Raw genomic sequence first — 18,692 nt, 5'->3', positions numbered from 1 at the left:
AGCATTATGTACAATAGCTAAGATATGGAAGCAACCTCAGTCTCCATCAATAGATGATTGGATAAAGAAGAAATGGTACATATATACAATGGAATATTACTCAGCCATAAAAAAAGAATGAAATCTTGTCATTTGTGACAACAGAGATAACTCTCACCTAAGAAATCTGTCTGCATAGCAGGGCAAACATTTGTTTACCAAACATCTGCTCTTCTTATTATCCTATGAATTGCTTTCCTCTCTCTGAAGCCCCAGACTCCAATCCCTTTCCTCATGTCAGGATAGCATATAAGCTTCTATTGCCTGACCGCTTTTTGAGTCTCATATCTTTGTAGGCCTGCTGTATGAAATTGAGTTTATTTTTCTCCTCGTAACTTGTCTTATGTCGATTTAATTATTAGATCGGCCAAAGAACCTAGAAAGGAAGAAGGGAAAATTATACCTCATCGACATCCTCAACTCTATTTTTTCTTCTCTCTCTATCCCGCCTAATCCTCCTACACACACGTCTCATCTCCCTCACAAAAGCTGTCTGGAATTGTTTTACCGTACAATGATATCTGTCCTTCTCTTTTGGTACTAGAGCATAGATTGCCTTGAGATATGGCCATTCTTTGGGAGTTGATATTTTATAAGCAGAGTGAGAAACATAATCACTTCTCCACTTAGCAAATACATGCCATTATGCTTGGGAAAAAGATAAATTATGTTTAAAATGATTAATCCGATATGTACATGTCAAATAAGTAATCGTTATTATATATTAATTTAGTTGTTTCTTTTTCTATAATAATTTAACAGTTGAAATTTCTTTTTCTTTATGACTATACAAATGTGAATATTCAGAATTTAATTAACAATTAAATTGATTAGTTTTAAAGTTTTGGAACATATATTTGCATATAATTGTTCTCAATGTACTTACATAAAATCCAAAGCCTATATTCCCAAATATAGAAAACCTATTCATATCAGCTTTAGTTACATGTGGACATTTATTTGAATGTGTAGAATGTGTGCTTTTATTACCAAGAAAGGCAGCTCTGTTCCTTAATTGTTGCTATAACTACAACTTGGAAAATTCTATTGCAACATCAATATGTTATGCACATCTTTAATTAGGATGGTGCGGCCTGTCTGTCACAGCAACTGATCCTAAGTATTCTTATTTAGTCTACTTGAGGCTTTAAAATGTTCTCATTATTTAAAGAAGCATGTTTGGCCTCATTAAATTGTTAAGCCAATCAATATGCACCCCTACAACCTGATTGCTGTGTTCTGGAAATCTTGTGCTTCTTCACTTGGCACATCTTTAGGCACCATCTGAAAGCTCACTTTTCCCCAAATACCAGAAAACCTCTGCAGCTCTAGCACATTAAGGTTCTTTTATCAGCTCTAAAAGAGACATCTTCCACCCCTACTGATCACCAAGAAGATCTGGATGTGGCATTCTATTGATTGTCAAAGCTTGATTCTCTTATCTAATGGTTAATGCAAATAAGTTGCAGGTTATTTGCTCTGAGCAATGTCTTCGTACTAGGTCACACAACAACAACAACAACGACGACGACGACGAAAAACCATGGTGACTGATTGCATGATCTGGAAACTACAGACAGAACCTAGCCTGAAATTCACTTTCTTCTCTTTCTTCAAAATTTGCCATGATCACAATGAGGAGAAACAATGATTCCCTTGAACGAAGGCTTAAGGTACCTTCATCGTTTACACCTTTCCTATTACACTGTTAATTGATTTAAAACGGATCACTAAAATGTGTGTTAAGGAGAAAGTAGAGTTCACAGGATATTGCCAAGCATGGATATGTTGATATGCTGTTTTTTAAAAAACATGTATGGGTTATGCTTTTTACCCATAATACAGTAACTGCCTTAAAGCCAAAGGTGGGAATGCCCAAATTCAGTCCTATTTAAATGGAGAGTTGCATTATTAACACAGTAGTGACTTGGCAAGGCAAAGTCTGAGCAGCTAGTGGGTCAAAAAATTAAAGGAGGTGGGGAGGAAGGGAAGTATAGACCCTGTTGTAAAATCTAAATCACCTTTGGTCTAAGCTTTGGTCTGGTGCTGCCTCATGGTTGTTGTCAGCTCAAACATCCTTGAGGCATTATGGGTTCTGTGGCCAGATCAGACTTTAGGATTTGAGCAGTCACATAGTTGGCACTTATGTTGATTCCCCACTTCTCAAGATTTCTTCTCCCTCATATATAAGAACTTTATCCACACTGGTTAAGAAAGGGAAAGAGACAGGGCAAAGGATGGGAGCCAATCACCAACTGCATTATATTTGTCATTATAGAGTGGGAGGGGTATTTTAATTCTTCAATTTATCTCCTCTGGAAAAGTCCTTATAGTTTTCACAACAGATTCCTTTTTATGGGGTTGAATGAGAAAAAAAAAAAATTCTCCAACAATCTGAATTATAAGCGAGTCTACATGTTTCTTCTTTCCATGTTCCTTATACTTTTACTTCTTGTACTTCTCTTGGGAACAGATCTTTGAAAAACTAGGTGAACTGATAAAATAAAAATGAGCTTAAACTGGGTATAATTTACTATATGTGAGTCCTTCAGGGCAGACTGTCACAGATTCATGAGATTGCCTATATTTCCACTAGTGTCAAGCCAAAGGGACGAGAACTCATCACATTTTTAAAGATAACCAGAGAATCAGATTTTGTTCCCAAGCAACTCAGCTCTCCACTGTGTCTACTAAATTTTCAATCTAATTTGGCCACCTTCACTCCCACCTTGTTTTAGACAGTAGTGGAGAGACAGACATTCTCGTAAACGTTTCCACTCATAAAATCTATGTCTAGTGGCAGCAGTGTCTGGTCTAGCTGAAGCATCAGCCAGTAAAACCACCATCGTGTTTGCAGATATCCTAGGTCTGGAAATCATTGTTGGCATGTCCACGTATTTAAAAAAATTCTGGTAAGTCTGGTGGTTTCTCGAAAGCACAAGTTTTCTTCTGAGAAACTTCTGAGAAAACCTCAAGGACCAGCATCTTAAAATAAATAGATCACTTCTCAGCTGAGCCATGGGTTTTGACCTTTCTTCGGATTAGAATATAGTGAATAAGGAGACAAGAGAGTGTGGCTGCCTTTGAAGCAAGGCTTGAAGGTTGCTATTAAAGTGTATGAGATGCCTAGTTTCAAACTGATGCTCAGTGCTTTTTTCCCCCTCTTTTCATTGTGGTTTTAAGTTACAAAACCCTGATTTCTAATGAGATTGGGAAGTCCTTCACAAGTTTACTGCCCTGAGCCTCGATTCTTTAAAATTTAAATATAAAGTCTGGCATTCTGGACTGTGGTATTTTGCTGTTATTCATATGGAGCAGTTCAAGTCATAACTGATCAATATAGGGAAAATAAAACAAACTCATTCACTGAGCATCAGTTTGAAACTAGGCATCTCATACACTTTTCCCTATTTAATTCTTGTAATAACTTTGCTAGTTGATGTCGTCATCCCTATTTTTATGTGTGAGAACTGGCACTCAAATCATGTCTGTGTGCCTCCAAAGCCTAAAACCACTTTACTATGATCATGGTTCCTCCCAAGAAATAACTTCTACAGGACCAAAATAATGACCAATATCCTGTGGTGAAGTCATTGTCTAAAAAACTATACCAAAAGACTATCAAAGATAGCCTGGTTAATATGTCTAATTCAAAAACTACCTCCCTAGGTCAGTTTTTCCTTTAACATTCCAAAATCCAATCCATTAACATTTAAACGAATGAAAGGGTTCTTGATTTTTGGTGGGATTTTCCTCATGAGAGTAATTTGTAAAAAATTTTAGTCACATGTTTCATTTTCCACCTGTGACAGGCACTTGTGAAATGATTAACATGATCCAGTAGGGTTACAGAATATTAAGTGACAGCCAGAAATAAAAGTAATGAAACACGAGAGTGAGACAAACTATTCTCTGAGATAATTTTTATAAAGTAATCAATTTATTACGACACAGCAAATTCAAACAATAAACACTTTCTAAAAAAATAATTTAAAACCAATGAAAGGATAAACATCAAGCAAGACCCTAACAATTTATGTTATTAATAGTGCCTCTTTTTTTTTTTTTTACTATAAACGTCTAATAAAAACCCTGTAAATCCTGCAGATACAGAAGCCATTTTCAAGGAATCAAATTAACCAGAAGCAATGACTCAGGTATGATATTGGCTACGAATGGTGATGGACCAAACCAGCTTTCAATATCCTTCTCTGGATGCTAAGAATAACTCTCAGAACAGGAGAAGCATTCTGTGCATAATTCTCCTCTCTATTATCTTTACAAAATGACCTTTCAATGGGATCTGATCCAAAACTCTTCTCAGTGAGGTAGACAAACTGGTGACTTATAACTTTGTCACCAACAACTCCAAACAGGATTAGACTCTGCATCTAACCCCGCGTTCATCCCACTTCATAGAAACAAATAGTGAAAATGATTTTACTAACGACTTCTATACACTTCATACATTTTGTGAAGTTCGTTATTTTTTCCTTCACTCCATGATACAAATCCTGGCTTGCAAGAGTGCTAGCATAATATGCACTTTCTAGTTGCCAATGTACCTCCAAGATTTAGAGGTTCAGTGATTATAGGATTTAAATAATTTTAACCCCTTTAAATTTGGAAACTCTTTAAATCTCATTATCTCTGCAGCCGTTGACAATTTTAGAATCAGCTTGCCCTTTTCTAGCTCCAGGTCTAAGGATTATAGCATTTTAAAGAGTATAAATGCTTTTCTACAATTCTACAAAGAGTTGTCCCTAACCAGCTGACCTACAAGAAGTAATGCCAGCAAGTTCTCTAGCTGGTAACTGCTGATCAGAGTTAATAAATAAAAAGATATGTATGTTAAGCCACAAACTATCAGGAAAACAGGTAATTGCTTCCTTAACTCCACATGAAGCTAGTGAATCAGAAGACTTGATGTAGGAAGGGTAGCAGACTTTAGACTTTTGTCACTAACTGTCTAAGAATGAGAAAGCAGAAAATGTTGGGGACCCAAAGAAGCTCGCCACAGCAGATAGAGTTAGTTGAATGATTGGGAGCCATCTTGCTCTTAAAAAATGCTGTTACCATGGATACCCTTGAATCCTTGGTAACCCTCTGAGGTCTTACCTCTTGTGTCCTCACATTTATGTATCCGTAGTGAGTTCGAAGGGGCCGTCTGTGTGTATAGGAGAATGGTATCCATTTTGTACCAGGTTGTCCAAAGCAGTTTAGTAGCAATGGGAAATTCACTTCGTTTACAAGGCGTACAACCAGCAGGAAGAGGAACGCTGCTATGAAGCTCACTGCAATCACAGACTTTCTCTACAAAACATCAAAAAAAGGAAGAAGAAGAAAAATGAATGAATGAATGAATGAATGACTTTCAACCAAAAGCAGTCACAAAAGGAGGTTTCTTTATTCCTCTCCTTTTTTCTTTCAAAGGTAACAAAGGACTCTGTCATTTAGCATATTTTTACTTGGAGACAGAAAATAATTATTTAGCGACCAGGTTGCCTTAGTGTACTGAGCCTCTGAGAGTAAGCGGAGTAGCTTTCTTGGATTATCTTTCTATTCTATTCCTACTCCTCCTTTCCTTACCTCCCTATCTTCTTTGACAACTGCTATGCAATTTTTAAAACTAAAACGGGCATTCTCAACTTTAAGAAGTCCCTCCTAATTGTTCAATTCCTTCCCCACCATCATCTCTTCAATCTTTTTACTAGAGGTAAAAAGTCTCACCACTTCAACACCTTGAAGGCATTATCATTGTTGTAAATTTTCATTCTGTAATAATTATTTATTGACTTTTCCTTCATGTAACTGTGAGTTTCTAGAGAATCGGGGTGTTCTATGTCATACTGATCTCTGTATCCCAGGTCCTTGACACAGTATCTTACATAGCATAGTGAATAAATGAATGGATGGACAGATTTTTTGTATTCTTGTAGACAAAATATCATCAAGCATTATTCTGTGTCTTTATCTAGCACCCTCCACGTGTACAAGACTTTGCCTGTGCTATTGGATCCAAAAAGCTAACAATAAGAGTAGGAAAAAAATCCATGCCAAGCAGCTTAAGAACATCCCCCTAAATATGTTGCTGTGGAACAAGAGCAGGAGCAACTGCATCCTACTGGGGTGAGGGAAAGCAGAGATGTGTTTGAGACTGAGTTTGATAAAATGCATGAGTTTTAATCAGTAGAGAAGTGTAAGTGGAGCTTTCTAGGCAGAGGGACAGAGCAAAGAGGCAAGAAAACACGGGGTTATTCACAGTCACATAGCACTTTCTCTTACTGGGGTACAGAGAAAACAAAAAAGCTGGAAACACAAATGATACCGTTATGGGGACTGTTTGGATACCAAGCTAAGAAGTTTACTGAGTTTGCTAGGTGGTGGAAATTCAAAGGAGGCTTTCGTTTGTTTTTTTATGTTTTTTCATGTTTGTTTGTTTTAAAGGTGACTATTATAATCAAACATCGGTGTTTAAGATGCCTTGGAATAGGGAGGAACTAAAGGTAGACATCAACTAGTTAGGAACTTATTCCAATTGGATAGGATAGAGGTAATGAGGGATGGAAACTAGAGCAGTGGCAGAGGGAATAAAGAAGTGAAAAAAGACATGAGAAACTCTATTAGATGGGAGGGAGAAATCTTGGCTACTAATTGGATAGAAGTGGCAGACAGAAAAGTCAGAGGCCTGGTATTTTGAGTCTCAGTAACCGCAGAAATACTGGTCTTATCAGGAGAAACCAGAGTGGTCAGAGCAAGAACTGACTTAAGAGAATAAGAAGATAAAGCCCTTGGCTTTCTAAGTCCTAGTTTTCAGGGACTGGTGGGTCATCTGGATGGAGCTGTCAAGGAGTCAGGTGGAAAGTCAAGTCTAGAGCTGAAGGCAGACATCAGAAACAACTCTGCCTGAAAGTCCAGGGTGAAGGCACAATGAAATGTTCCTCCATGAAGTTGGACTTGACCTCTGATTCTCCTTCAACCTTAAGGGAAGCCAAATAAATTTCTGGGAATGACTGAATGTTTGTTGTTGTTGCTGTTGCTGTTGCTGTTGCTGTTGTGTTTTCAACTTACCACTTCATGGTGTAATCAGCTTATTTTTTTGCTCTTCAGGGAATGTCCCCAAAATAGAAGAGAAACCCAAAGCCAGCCCCTGTAGCCTCCCTGAGCCCATAGTCACACTCTCTGTAAGGGCAATAGAATAAACCTCCAGAAATCAGAGACACCCAAAGGAAGTCTTTGCTCTTAGCCCCTATAGTTTGTAAAAACCCCATCCCTCTCTCTAACCAGACAAATTTTTCAATTACCTGAAAGTCCTTTGAGTTCTGCCTCCTCAAAACCCCTTATCTCATCACTAACCACCACAGCCTTACCTCATTTAACCTTCTAATCATGAAAAACCATTTTTAATTTGCTCCTCTGTGGAATCATTATGTCCACAACATTGCAATGTGTCAAGGTAACAGCTTAAACGAGGTGATGGATCTTACAAGTTTAAAGGAACACAGACCAGAACAGATGGCTAAATAAAAGCAAAGGGGCCAGTGACCCATTAAGTAAACAGGTAAGAACCTTTTTATCACCATCGGGTAGCTTGTTGCAAAACAGCAGTTTGCACTGAAGGAGACCCAGATGGGATTTGTGCCTTTGTCCAGTCCAGAGCCCAGCACGGCTCTCTGTTTCTCTTGGTCACTACACTGCACTGCATGGCTGGGGGTTTGGGGACCAAAGTATAGATGGCCTTTCCGAATTATCTGATAGCGCATAACAACACATACATAATACATAAATGAGACAAAAATAAATCAATCATTTTGAGAGATACTTCAAAATTGAATGAAATCACAGTTGCAAAATAATAATCTGCTCCCTAATAATCTGTGTCTGCATCCCATGTCCGACCAAAAGGAACCAAGTAATGAGTACAGAGAGGATGAGGTGAGCAAATGGAGAGAGAAAGCCAGACACTGACTCCTCTGTGATTGATCTGGAATAATATTTTGCAGTGGGCTTAGGTGCTCTTTTCATAACTCAGGCTTCTAGTCCAATTTCTGTTGTGTTACCTGGACCTGATTCTTTGCCCTTCTTCATGCTTCCATATTCTTGTTCAACATGAAATCATTCTCATAGTGCTGATATAAAACTACTCTGAAGTTTCACTAGAAAAGGTATAACTTCAAGCGCATTCTGTGCTCTACAAGGCAAGGACAACAGGACTCGATGTGAAAGTGCATTTTTCTAGCAGTCATTTCTGCCAGATCATGAGCTTCAGCAATTACAAAAAAAACCATGATGAGGCTTTTCAGAGTCTATACATACCAGAATGCAGAGAGAGTCTGTTGGGGAGCAGGGATGTGGGAGTTAGGGAAGTGAAAAAACACTGATATGCATGACATATGAATGTATTCACTCTTTCAAGTCACAATTGCCCATTAAATCTATACTCTGTATAGATTTGGTGAAGTGTTGAAAAATAGAAATAAAACCAAAAAAGCAGACCATGCTTCCAAAGAGTCACAACTTAGTGCAGATAGAAAGTAAACAGAAAAGTGTAATACTACACATCAAATAAGGTAATGGAGGTATGTTCAGGTTGCTATGACAGCCCAGAGGAAATGGAAGGGAGAGTTGTATGATGGACAATTCAAGGTGTGCTTGCCCGAGGAGGTGGTATTCAAATGGAGTCCTGAAGAATGCGGAGGAGTTAGATAAGTGAAGATGAGAAGGGCATTCCAGGCAGAAGGAACAGCATAGACTAAGGCACGAAAGTTCAGAAGGCCTTAATTTGGTCAGAAACTTGCAAATCACTTGGCAAAAGAGTACTGTAGATTGCATGTAGTGGGAGATGATGCTAAGGAAGTAGACAGGGTTCAAATCGTAAAACAAAAAATAATAAGCGAAATACATTAATTCAGATGCAATTATCTGCCCCATCTATCTTACATTAGTATGATGAAAGGATAAATGTACCATATTTTATAATTCCGAAATATTCTTCACTTTCCAACCATGTGAAAATGTATCAATCCATTTTATTTGAATTTTCCATTTAACACACTATAATGCCCTGCTTCTAATTGTTTGACTTAAATTTATTCCATCATTGGCTTGTTCTAGCAACTGTTTTGAGTCCATCAACGCTCAGCAAATTAGAAGATGCTACCTGTTTACACATGTGTTCTATGTCTAACAATTTGTTTATAGAAGTGATCACTGCTGCCTTTATTGAAGTAATCAGAGCATCACCTAGATTCAACAACCAACAATTAGGTAAGTAAAAACAACAGTAAAGACTTGTCAAGTTTATAATTTAGAAAAGACTCAGTCTGACAAACTTTCATATGGCAAAAATCTAGCATAAATTTAATAATCATTCTCCTAAGATCAGAAGCATGAACATTCAATGACACAAGGGTTAGAAAATGCAGAGCACAGTTCTGGCACACAGTGAGCACTGAAAAAACAGAAGATGTTATTATTATGATATAACTACTAATGATCAGAGCCCTGGTGGACATGAGCCAATTGGCGAGGATCAGCCAGCCCATGTAAATGCATGATAAGAATTTAGAGATGTCTTTTTCTCAATTATTCCAAGCATCTGCAAACCCTTGAACTATTCAGTGCAACTTATCCATACAGGCTCTGAGAGAATGTCACTGTGCCCAAACAGATCTGATGAACTGCATCATAGAAAGCTTTCTTCTTTTTTCTTAATTTTGGGCAAGTCTGAAAGGGGCCTTTAACAGCTGAGACATTTGGAATTTAGTGCCCTCTGTGTTGCAAAAATATGCATCAAAAATGTGGCATTCCAGTTGCTCATTCTTTAGAGTTGGAATATCATTTATTAGACTTAAGCAGAAATACCTATTTCAAAATATAATGGGGAGAAACTTTATTATTTAAGGAGAAAACAATTGCGAAATTTAGACCTAGCAAATTTGGAAGCTATATTTACATTTGTATGTTTTTATTCTTTCTACCACAGAGTTAGTCTTTAACCACAGAATAATCTTAACTTTTAATTTAGTCAGTTGCTAGATTTTATTTTGTTACTTTTTCATAAATAATAAACAATAGCATAAAGGTGCATTTTTCTATTTAAATAGTATTAATTAATTTCTTACCAGGGTAAAATGGTGTAGACTTTTGTCCATATGCTGTCATTTATTTAATAATATAAAGTACCACGTCAATTGTATTATTTATATCAGTGCTCAATCACCTCACACACTGGCAGGTCCTTACCTATTGCCTATTTGTGACCTTACCAAATACAAATTCTTTACTATGTAAAAAGTTGTGCCATCAATGGAATTCTACCTTGTGCCATTGGCCAAGTTCCAAATCCAGTTCTCCCTGAAAGTAATAAAGTTTATTTTCATTTGTACAAGGATAAATTGGCAAAGCTCAGGGTATATAAATAAAGCCTTCATTTGTTTTGTTTTCACTATTGAATCAACAAACTGGATCCTGCTTATTAAACTATACTGAGCTCTGGAGAAAACCTCACTCATTTGTTGGGAGAACAAGAAAAGGAGTGCAATAAAATGGTAGATGGTTCTATATTGGTGGAGTCCGTACAAGAGCTTAACAAGAGCAACTTTAGGCAGTGTAGCTGGTGAGAGAATTATTGTGCTTATCAAGAAGAAAGTAGTGAACATCAAACAAGGTCAACATGGGAGAATAAGCAATATTTCAGAATCCAGGAGGCAGATGAAGAAAATGTGATAAGGTAAGCAGGTTAGATTTTGAGAGTAGGCTTTGGGGAGGGCAAAGGGAGTGGAGCTAGACAGGCAAGAAGGGATCTGATTATGGAAGGTCTTGTATATCATGCCAAAGAGTCTGGACCTACACTGTAGGTCCAGATATACAAGACCTTCCATAATCAGCATGGGCTAGACAGGATTAGACCTGATATGGGAAAGCTCTCCCTGGAAGTGGTATGGTCAATGGATTGGGAGATGGGAAAGACCCTTTCAGGAAGGATAACAACAAAAACAACAATGGACTATTTCATCAGATTTCACTAGTGAGCATTATGTCAATATGAACACTGCAATTGTTACTTTCAGAGATTAGCTTTTTTTCTCCTAGAAAGGGCACTAAGAATAAAATCCAAGTAGAGTGCATATGTATGAATGATCATCATAGTCATAACAGAAGATATTTGAGAGCTATCGTTTGGCAAAATACTTCTGTATTTCCAGACCAAAAAAAAAATTAATTATGTAAAGCTATATATATATAGCTGTAGAGAGATTAAGTGGCTGGTCCAAGGTCACAGAGCAAGGAAATATAAAGAAAGGTATTGAACTCAGATATTCTGACTCTGGAGCCTGTGTTTTAATGACTGAATTAACTAAGTTGTTAATTGTTACTCATACCAATGGGGATGCTCTTACAAAACTGGTTCATAAATTTTAAAAACTAGTACTAATGCTAAGTAGATTTTGTAATAAATTTTGTCAATAAACAAAATACTTAATTCATATGGAAATCTAAGAGGCTGATCTAAAGCATGGTAATAATATTTACTTCAAAATCAGTAATTTGTGGGCAAATTTAATTAATTTTGCCTAAATCTGGCTTTATGCCCAGTATTAAAAAGACTTACAGGGTACCATTGGTTAGCACTCAGGAAAAATAATGCAATTATTTATTCTTCCAAGTCTGCTAAAAAAACATTAGGTTCCCTATATCAATCAATAGTATGGAGTCATTGCAGGCAGTTTGTAGGAACCAACATGAGAGAGTGGGTATGCCTTCCTTTCTCAGCACCACAATTCCATGATCCTTTTATTCAGCTATTCAGCAAAATGTTGATTTTAATAAGACAGCAAAACATTTTGTTAAAAAAAAATGGTTAAAAGTAGTAGAACACTATCGATATGGTGACCTGCGCTAAGTATTTGGAGCCTACTTTCAGACATGGGTATAATTAATGCGGTAAGAATTTACAAATCTGACAAACAAAAACCAAGGCAATAGAGTTCTCATGGGCACAACTGTCAAATTATTCTGTGCAAAAAGCTAGTCCTAGGGAAAAATCACATGTGCCCAAAATTTCCTCAAGAATATTTTTTTCCCAGTGGAGACTTCTTACAGCTGCAAACACTATAAAGAAGTTCAAGTTAACAAAAGCATTGTGAATTTGTCAGATGACATGATAAGAAGTCTCAGTGAACTTTCTAACATCTACTTTAAAACTTTAATGAAAAACATCGATGAGTTTTCAATATGCACATTTTTCTTATTTTATTGGAGGAGGGGATTTAAGTTTTCCTGGCCAGATTTGACTTTCAAATCACTACGACATCAAATGAAAACAATCATGGCTACGTTCATTGAGTTTATTTCACTTTGAAAAATTATATAAAACCAGTTTTATCTCATTTGGCCTCATCTTTATCGAATTGCTTCAGTGTATGTCCTTTCACATAGCAGAAAGAAATCAAAGTTCTTCAGAAATACAAGGCAGATTGATATTAAGTATATAGCATGAAGAACCCAGAAAGTGATTGTTTAGTGTGGCTGTACAGATAGACAGAAAAATATAAGTCAAAGGGCTGGTTCTTATGATGAGAATATCAGAGATTGGGGCAGATGGTCCTAAAGTTATTTATTTTTTTAATGAAATCTTTGTAGTGTAGGAAGAAATATGTTATAGTCTACCTGTTATCTTCTCCCTGTGCCTGTAGCATTCTGTTGAGGGAAGAGAGGTGCTAACTAACCAGGAACAATGAAGGTACTTAGATAATCAAACCAGGTACTTTTGCTGTATTCTCAGCCACCTTAGCATCTTTTTTGGCCTTACTTGGTTTCTACAAACATCTGCTGAAACCAAAATAAGGCCAACAAAGAGGTGGGTTTGTCTCTTAGAATCAAATCCTTACTTTTAAGATGTTTAGAACACTGAAATGGAGCATAAGGATACATTCAGGTCATCTTAGAGTCATTAAGGAAGGAGTCCTTCCCAGATGCATCATGACAATGATGAGAATGACAGTGATAAGGACGATGATGATGACACCAACTCAGACATGTTACTTTTCTGTGAGTCCACGTGACCTTACATGGAACAGCATTTATCTCTTCAAGCACATTCAGACATATCACCTCACACAATTTCCCCTATAACCAGTGAAGTAAGAAAGGAAGGTTGGATGCTTAAAGTGTCACTTTTCATCTCTCTTCCTCTCTGGCTTCCAGTTCATGGATGGGGATAGGATGGAATGGGGTGGGTGGAGAAAGAAGATGGAAGAAAGAGGTAAGGAGAAAGGGAAAAGGAAGGAAGGATTCCCCTATAATTATGTCTTAAAAAATTTCTTGAGGATGTGAATAAATTTTGAGAAACAGGCAGTATCAAACACAGCGTCTTGAATTTAGAAGATATTCAGTAAATACTTTTTGGAAGAGAAAAAGAAGGAAAGAAGAAGCAAGAAGGAGGAGGAGGGGAGGAGGGAGGAGGAAGGAAGGAAGGAAGGAAGGAAGGAAGGAAGGAAGGAAGGAATGGAAGGAAGGAAGAAGGAAAGGAGGAGGGAGGAGGGAGAAGGAAGAAGAAGGAAGGAAGGAAAGAAGGAGGAAGGCTGAAAGAAGAAGGAGGAGGAGAAAGGGAAGAAGGAAGGAAGGAAGGAAGAAGGAAGGAAGGAAGGACAAAGGAAGGAAGGAAGGAAGGAAGGAAGGAAGGAAGGAAGGAAGGATAGAGGAATTAAAAAGTTATTCTCTTCTAAATACATGTGGTGAATTATCCAAAAAGTTTCATATTAGTCACTAGGAAAATATGTTTTCTTATAAGAGGAAAAATATGTTTTCCTATAAATGGAAAACTCCATAAATTCTTCTTTTTTCCTCTTAATTCACCTCACTTGGAGATTTCTGTGTAGATTTCATGTGGGTGTGGTGGGGAGGTGGGGGAAGAAGAATTGGATGGGAATATAAAATGAAGAGAGAAGAATTTGAGTATTTGTTGACCTGGACTCATCACTGAGAATTGCTTTGAAGTTCCTGACAGAATTTGCAGATCTGAATGGCAGTAAACCTGATTAAAGCAACATCCTTTATATGGCATGCAATGAAGACTTACAAGAATTCATATTTTTTAGAAAACAAACTCTTATCTGAGAATAACACTTAAAGTTAGAATCTCACATCAGGGAATGAAAAGTGGATAACAAAAGGATACTCTGTCCTTCTAATAAGGACAACAGACAATGGCCAATTTTCTGAGGGGAGGGACCTGCAAGTTTGCTGTGGCTCAGCAAGTTTCAAATACAGTGCCAAGTACTTTACAGGAATGAAAACAGATTCCCACCAGCATCCTATCATAGCCTTCGGGTGGTCAAGATATACTAAATGAGTCAGTATATGTAAACTTGGGTACATTGCTTAACCTCTTTGCTCTTCTGTTTTCTTACCTGAAACAGGAAACAGTAGTACCCTAACTAATATGACTAATAAAGGTTTAAATAAAGTTACTGCATATAAAGAGCCTGAAAGTACTGTCTGTCAAATTTATTGTTAAAGTATTAAATCAAATCTAAAATATCATCAATTGTTATTCATACTGTTGCTCTATATATAAGAAAAACAAAATGGGAAGTCTAATAAGAGACCTCTGCAAGAAGCTAAGATATCAAAATAGTATCTCCTTAAAGTTAGAATATTCCAGAAATAAAGCTTGCATTCAAAAAGGCACAGCAAAAATAAAGGGAAAATAATCTCTCCTGGAAATTTGAACCACATGTAGGTACTCAAGCAGGTTTTGATACAAGCATACACTACCCATGTGATTCAAGAAAGATCTCAGTAATTCAATTTGTTATAGGCTGATAGCAACTGCAAGGTGGCATTTAGTATAAGATATACATCACTCTCAGTTATGTGAAAAAATGGGAAAACATTTTAAAATCAATGAAATATGGTGGTATTGTCATCATAGTAGTTGTCATCATCATTATCATCTTAGGGAACAAAAAGAATCAGGCATGGGGCCTAGACAACTATTGTAACCTATTCTTCATCCTACACCCTAAAGGAAGGAAAACCACACAAGTCCCTAAAGAAAGGGTGACAAAGAGTCTGGGAGTTGCCCAGGACATTGGACTCCACTAACGTAAAAACCCTTTGGGGTTTTATCTTCTTTTCAAGATTGTACAAGTTAATAATGAAAACAAAAACAACCAAAAAATTTGTCTACGGCCATCCCACCCTGAATGTGCCCAATCCCGCCTGATCTCGGAAGCTAAGCAGGGTTAGTACTTGACGGGAGACCACCCAGAAAGACCAGGTGCTGTAGCCGTTAAAAAGAAAAAAGAAGAAGAAGAAGAAGAAGAAGAAGAAAGAAAACCCACCTTTTTTTGAACATGGTTAGACTACCCTATACAGGCATGCGTATCACACCCCATCCCTATGGCCAGAAATCAACTACGGCACCTCCCTGTATCTCTCTAAGGAACAGATGCTGTCCTCTTGTAGGTCAAAGTTGAACCTTGGCAGAGGAACACATAATATTAAACACTCTTTTGCTGAACACAAGCAGAGTTTTGCCAGAACACAGGTCTCATGGTGACAATAAATAGTATTGCGCCAAGAACACTTGAATATTTAAGTAAGATAGTTTTCTTATCAATTCTGGATTTAATATTGCATTGACAGTAATTTGAATTGCTCATGCAACATAAAGCACATTAGTTTATTACTTATAGTCTCCTGTGCTAGAGAATAGCAAAGGCAGAAAGATCTCCACTGTTAAGCAGAAGCCTGGAAGTACAGGCACTAGGCCTGTACTGTTATCAGTGAGTCTTTGATATACTTTTTTATTATCAAGACCAGGTCAGTCAATGCCATATTTCCAAAAGCCTACTAGCCAGTTCTATTTGAATGCCCCAGAAGCAACTCAAAATTCAATAGTCCAAATCTAAACCAATGATATCTTTCCTCCCCGGTCTCATCTTCCTCACCTATCACTAAAGTTATTTTAGAGTCCCAATAATTACAACCTCAGTTCTACTTAGCAGCTATATGACCTTGTGTATCTTAATATTATTTGTCCCTGTTCCTTATCTATAAAATCGGAGTCATTATAAGAATTAAATAATGAGATAATACATAAAGGACCTAGCTTAGGGCCCAGCACACAGCAGGCAATCAAGGATCATTAATTTCTTATCGCCACATATCAAGTCCCTTGCATAAGCTAGTTTTCCTTCATAGAATGTCTTCTTCTTTACTATCTTTGTCAGGAAAACTGCTACTTATTCTTCAAGACCAAACCCAAATGTCATCTCTTCTGTGGAATTGTCCTGATGCTCCAGGTAGACTTTAGAGCACTTTGTGCTGAAGCAAACTTCACATATCATGATAATTAGTGGATTACCAATCAACCTTCATCATTCAGTCAAATTCACACATAGCACACCATGCCTCCACATTCTCCCAAGAAAGACACTGTTAATCAACCACAACACTATTTCCCTAGATCAGGATGCAACTTCTGAATTCTTGACACAATGCTCCAGGCAGTAGTGGTACTAATCAGTGTAATCTGGTATATTACCTCTCTAGCATAAAACAGGTAGCAGCTTGATGCTAGAGGTTATGCTTTCCTAAGTCTATAACTCATGTGGCCACAGGGAAGACTGTTATCCTCTTGAGGTCTCGATTTCCTCATCTGTATGATGGAATGCTTTTAGGATCCTAGGTGGCTCTCAAATCTAAGACTCTATAGTGATGACCCAGGGGCCCTGATTGGCCAAAGCTGGTATTACTAAAAGGAAGGCTTGCAACAGCTTTATACATGGCTCCTGCCCTGGGTCCAGGCCCATTTCTTACACAGAGTTAGGGATGCCTTCGGACACTCACGAATTGAGCCTGGTGTCTATGTAATTGAAATAGAAATGGGGTGAGGATTTGTGATCTTTCAACTTGGTAGATAGCAACTGCCACTTACCAAAGCCTACCTGATTGCAGCTATTTTGCACCTGCTGAGAAAAATTTTGCAGCAAAAGAGATTATTTCCTTTTTAACCCTTGTCTAAAAAGAAGCATCCACATTTTTTCAATAAATTGTACAGAACAGGATCAGGTTCAGTCTCCCACATGTATGTGGACACCGATGGGTTAATACACCTGGTCAAACCACTTCCACTAAGCCCGGGCACTCACAATAAAAGTTTTAAGTGTCCATTGAGTTAGTTTGTTGAAAATCTGAAATAAAAGCAAAGACAGGCTGACATTTTTCATTTCAATGCATATTTCTTAAAATAAGAAAACAAAAATTTGTTTTTATATCTTATATGGGACTACATAAAGATGAAGATTTCTCTGGAGACTATTTGCTCATTCTCTAAGCCAAATATTCAAATTTAATCAGTAACCATTATCATAAAAATACACACAAAGGTAGTTCCAGGGAAAGAATTACCAATAAATTGTGGGGGAAAAAAAAGCCATTTTCCCCAAATTTTAGAAACAGATTCAGTCGATAGAAAGTGAGCTTGTGCTAAATCTTAATATTTCAACTAAAATCTCTGCTCTAGTGCCCAAGACCTAGCCTATGTAGGTATGCTTTGGCAGAATTAGGGCCTAATGGTTGAACTGTCACAACCCCTAAAGGGCTTACCCCATGGCACATTGAACTTCTCCTGTGTATCTCTGTTCACTGTTGAAATGACTGGCTTAATATCTCTTTCTCTGTTAGACTGTGAGCTCTTGAAAAGGAGAAAGTCTGTGTGTCATGTTCACCAATGCCTCCCCATTGGCAAAAGCAGCCAAGCCAGAAACCTTTGTACACAAACCTCGAAAACAAATGAGTCATCTGGGAACAGTTTCGGAGCCCTGGGTGAGCGCTGCATGGTTCATCTCCTTTAAGTGCATATCCACTGGCCGATCTCAGCAAAAAGGCAAGGCTACCTACCTCCACACCTTCGTTTATTCTTGAGTAACTAACCATGAATTCATAAGATGAAACTTAGAAAACACATAATTCCTCCTCACTTAAAAACAGTATTTGCCGAATTTGTTAGGTAATTTTCCAAAGGACGAAGTTGGACCCTAGTCTTAGCACATTTTGAGATTTTCCTGCATTTCGTTATTTTTAGGCAATATTTTGCAAATTGGGCTTTACTCCTGATTTTAACAAAGCCTCTGCTTCCCAAGCAAAATAGATGAGCAGTTCAGCAAGACGGGGCAGCTTTTATCTGCAAAGAAATCTACTTTTCAGCAGAGCAGACAATACGAGCCAAACAGAGACAAACACATGCAATATTTCCTAAATGCGAATTGTGATTCTTTTCTCCTGAGGGATGTGCAAGTGGCAAGGTAGTTTATTCCCATGTGGCACTGATAGCAGGTCCTGAACACTTCTGAATATATCACTTTTATTGCCTTTTATATTGAATTACTATGAAAGAAAAAAATACTTTTGTGAGAATTCAAAATCAAAATACTTTAGGAGCTTTTAGAATCCACCTTGAAGACAAAGAAAAGCTTAAAATAACAAATAATTCTGTTCTGCTAAAGGATACCACCAGATACCACTCCCACTGAGAGAGGGCCTCCTCACAGAAAGGGAGATGTTATCAAATATTTATGCTGACTTTCAGGGAAAAATGGTAAGTGTTCTATTGGGGTTCAGGCACTCTGAGCCATGTCCCT

At 37.5% G+C, this 18,692-nt stretch overlaps 1 protein-coding gene across 10 annotated transcripts in view; it reads right to left on the bottom strand.

The window, feature by feature from the left end:
• Positions 1–18,692, bottom strand: part of ST6GALNAC3 (ST6 N-acetylgalactosaminide alpha-2,6-sialyltransferase 3) — a 478,754-nt gene that overhangs the window by 268,018 nt on the left and 192,044 nt on the right. For all 10 annotated transcript variants that reach the window (XM_039838615.1, XM_039838618.1, XM_039838619.1 and 7 more), the window contains exon 2: positions 5,158–5,352. In XM_039838615.1, the coding sequence (XP_039694549.1) occupies positions 5,158–5,352 (195 nt within the window). The remainder of the gene's footprint in view (positions 1–5,157; positions 5,353–18,692) is intronic.

The sequence above is a fragment of the Pteropus medius genome, unplaced genomic scaffold (assembly GCF_902729225.1).
Source record: "Pteropus medius unplaced genomic scaffold, Ma_sr-lr_union100, whole genome shotgun sequence".
Classification (NCBI taxonomy): domain Eukaryota; kingdom Metazoa; phylum Chordata; class Mammalia; order Chiroptera; family Pteropodidae; genus Pteropus; species Pteropus medius.
The sequence above is the reverse complement of the archived record's forward strand: the minus strand, read 5'-3'. Positions and strand labels throughout refer to the sequence as shown.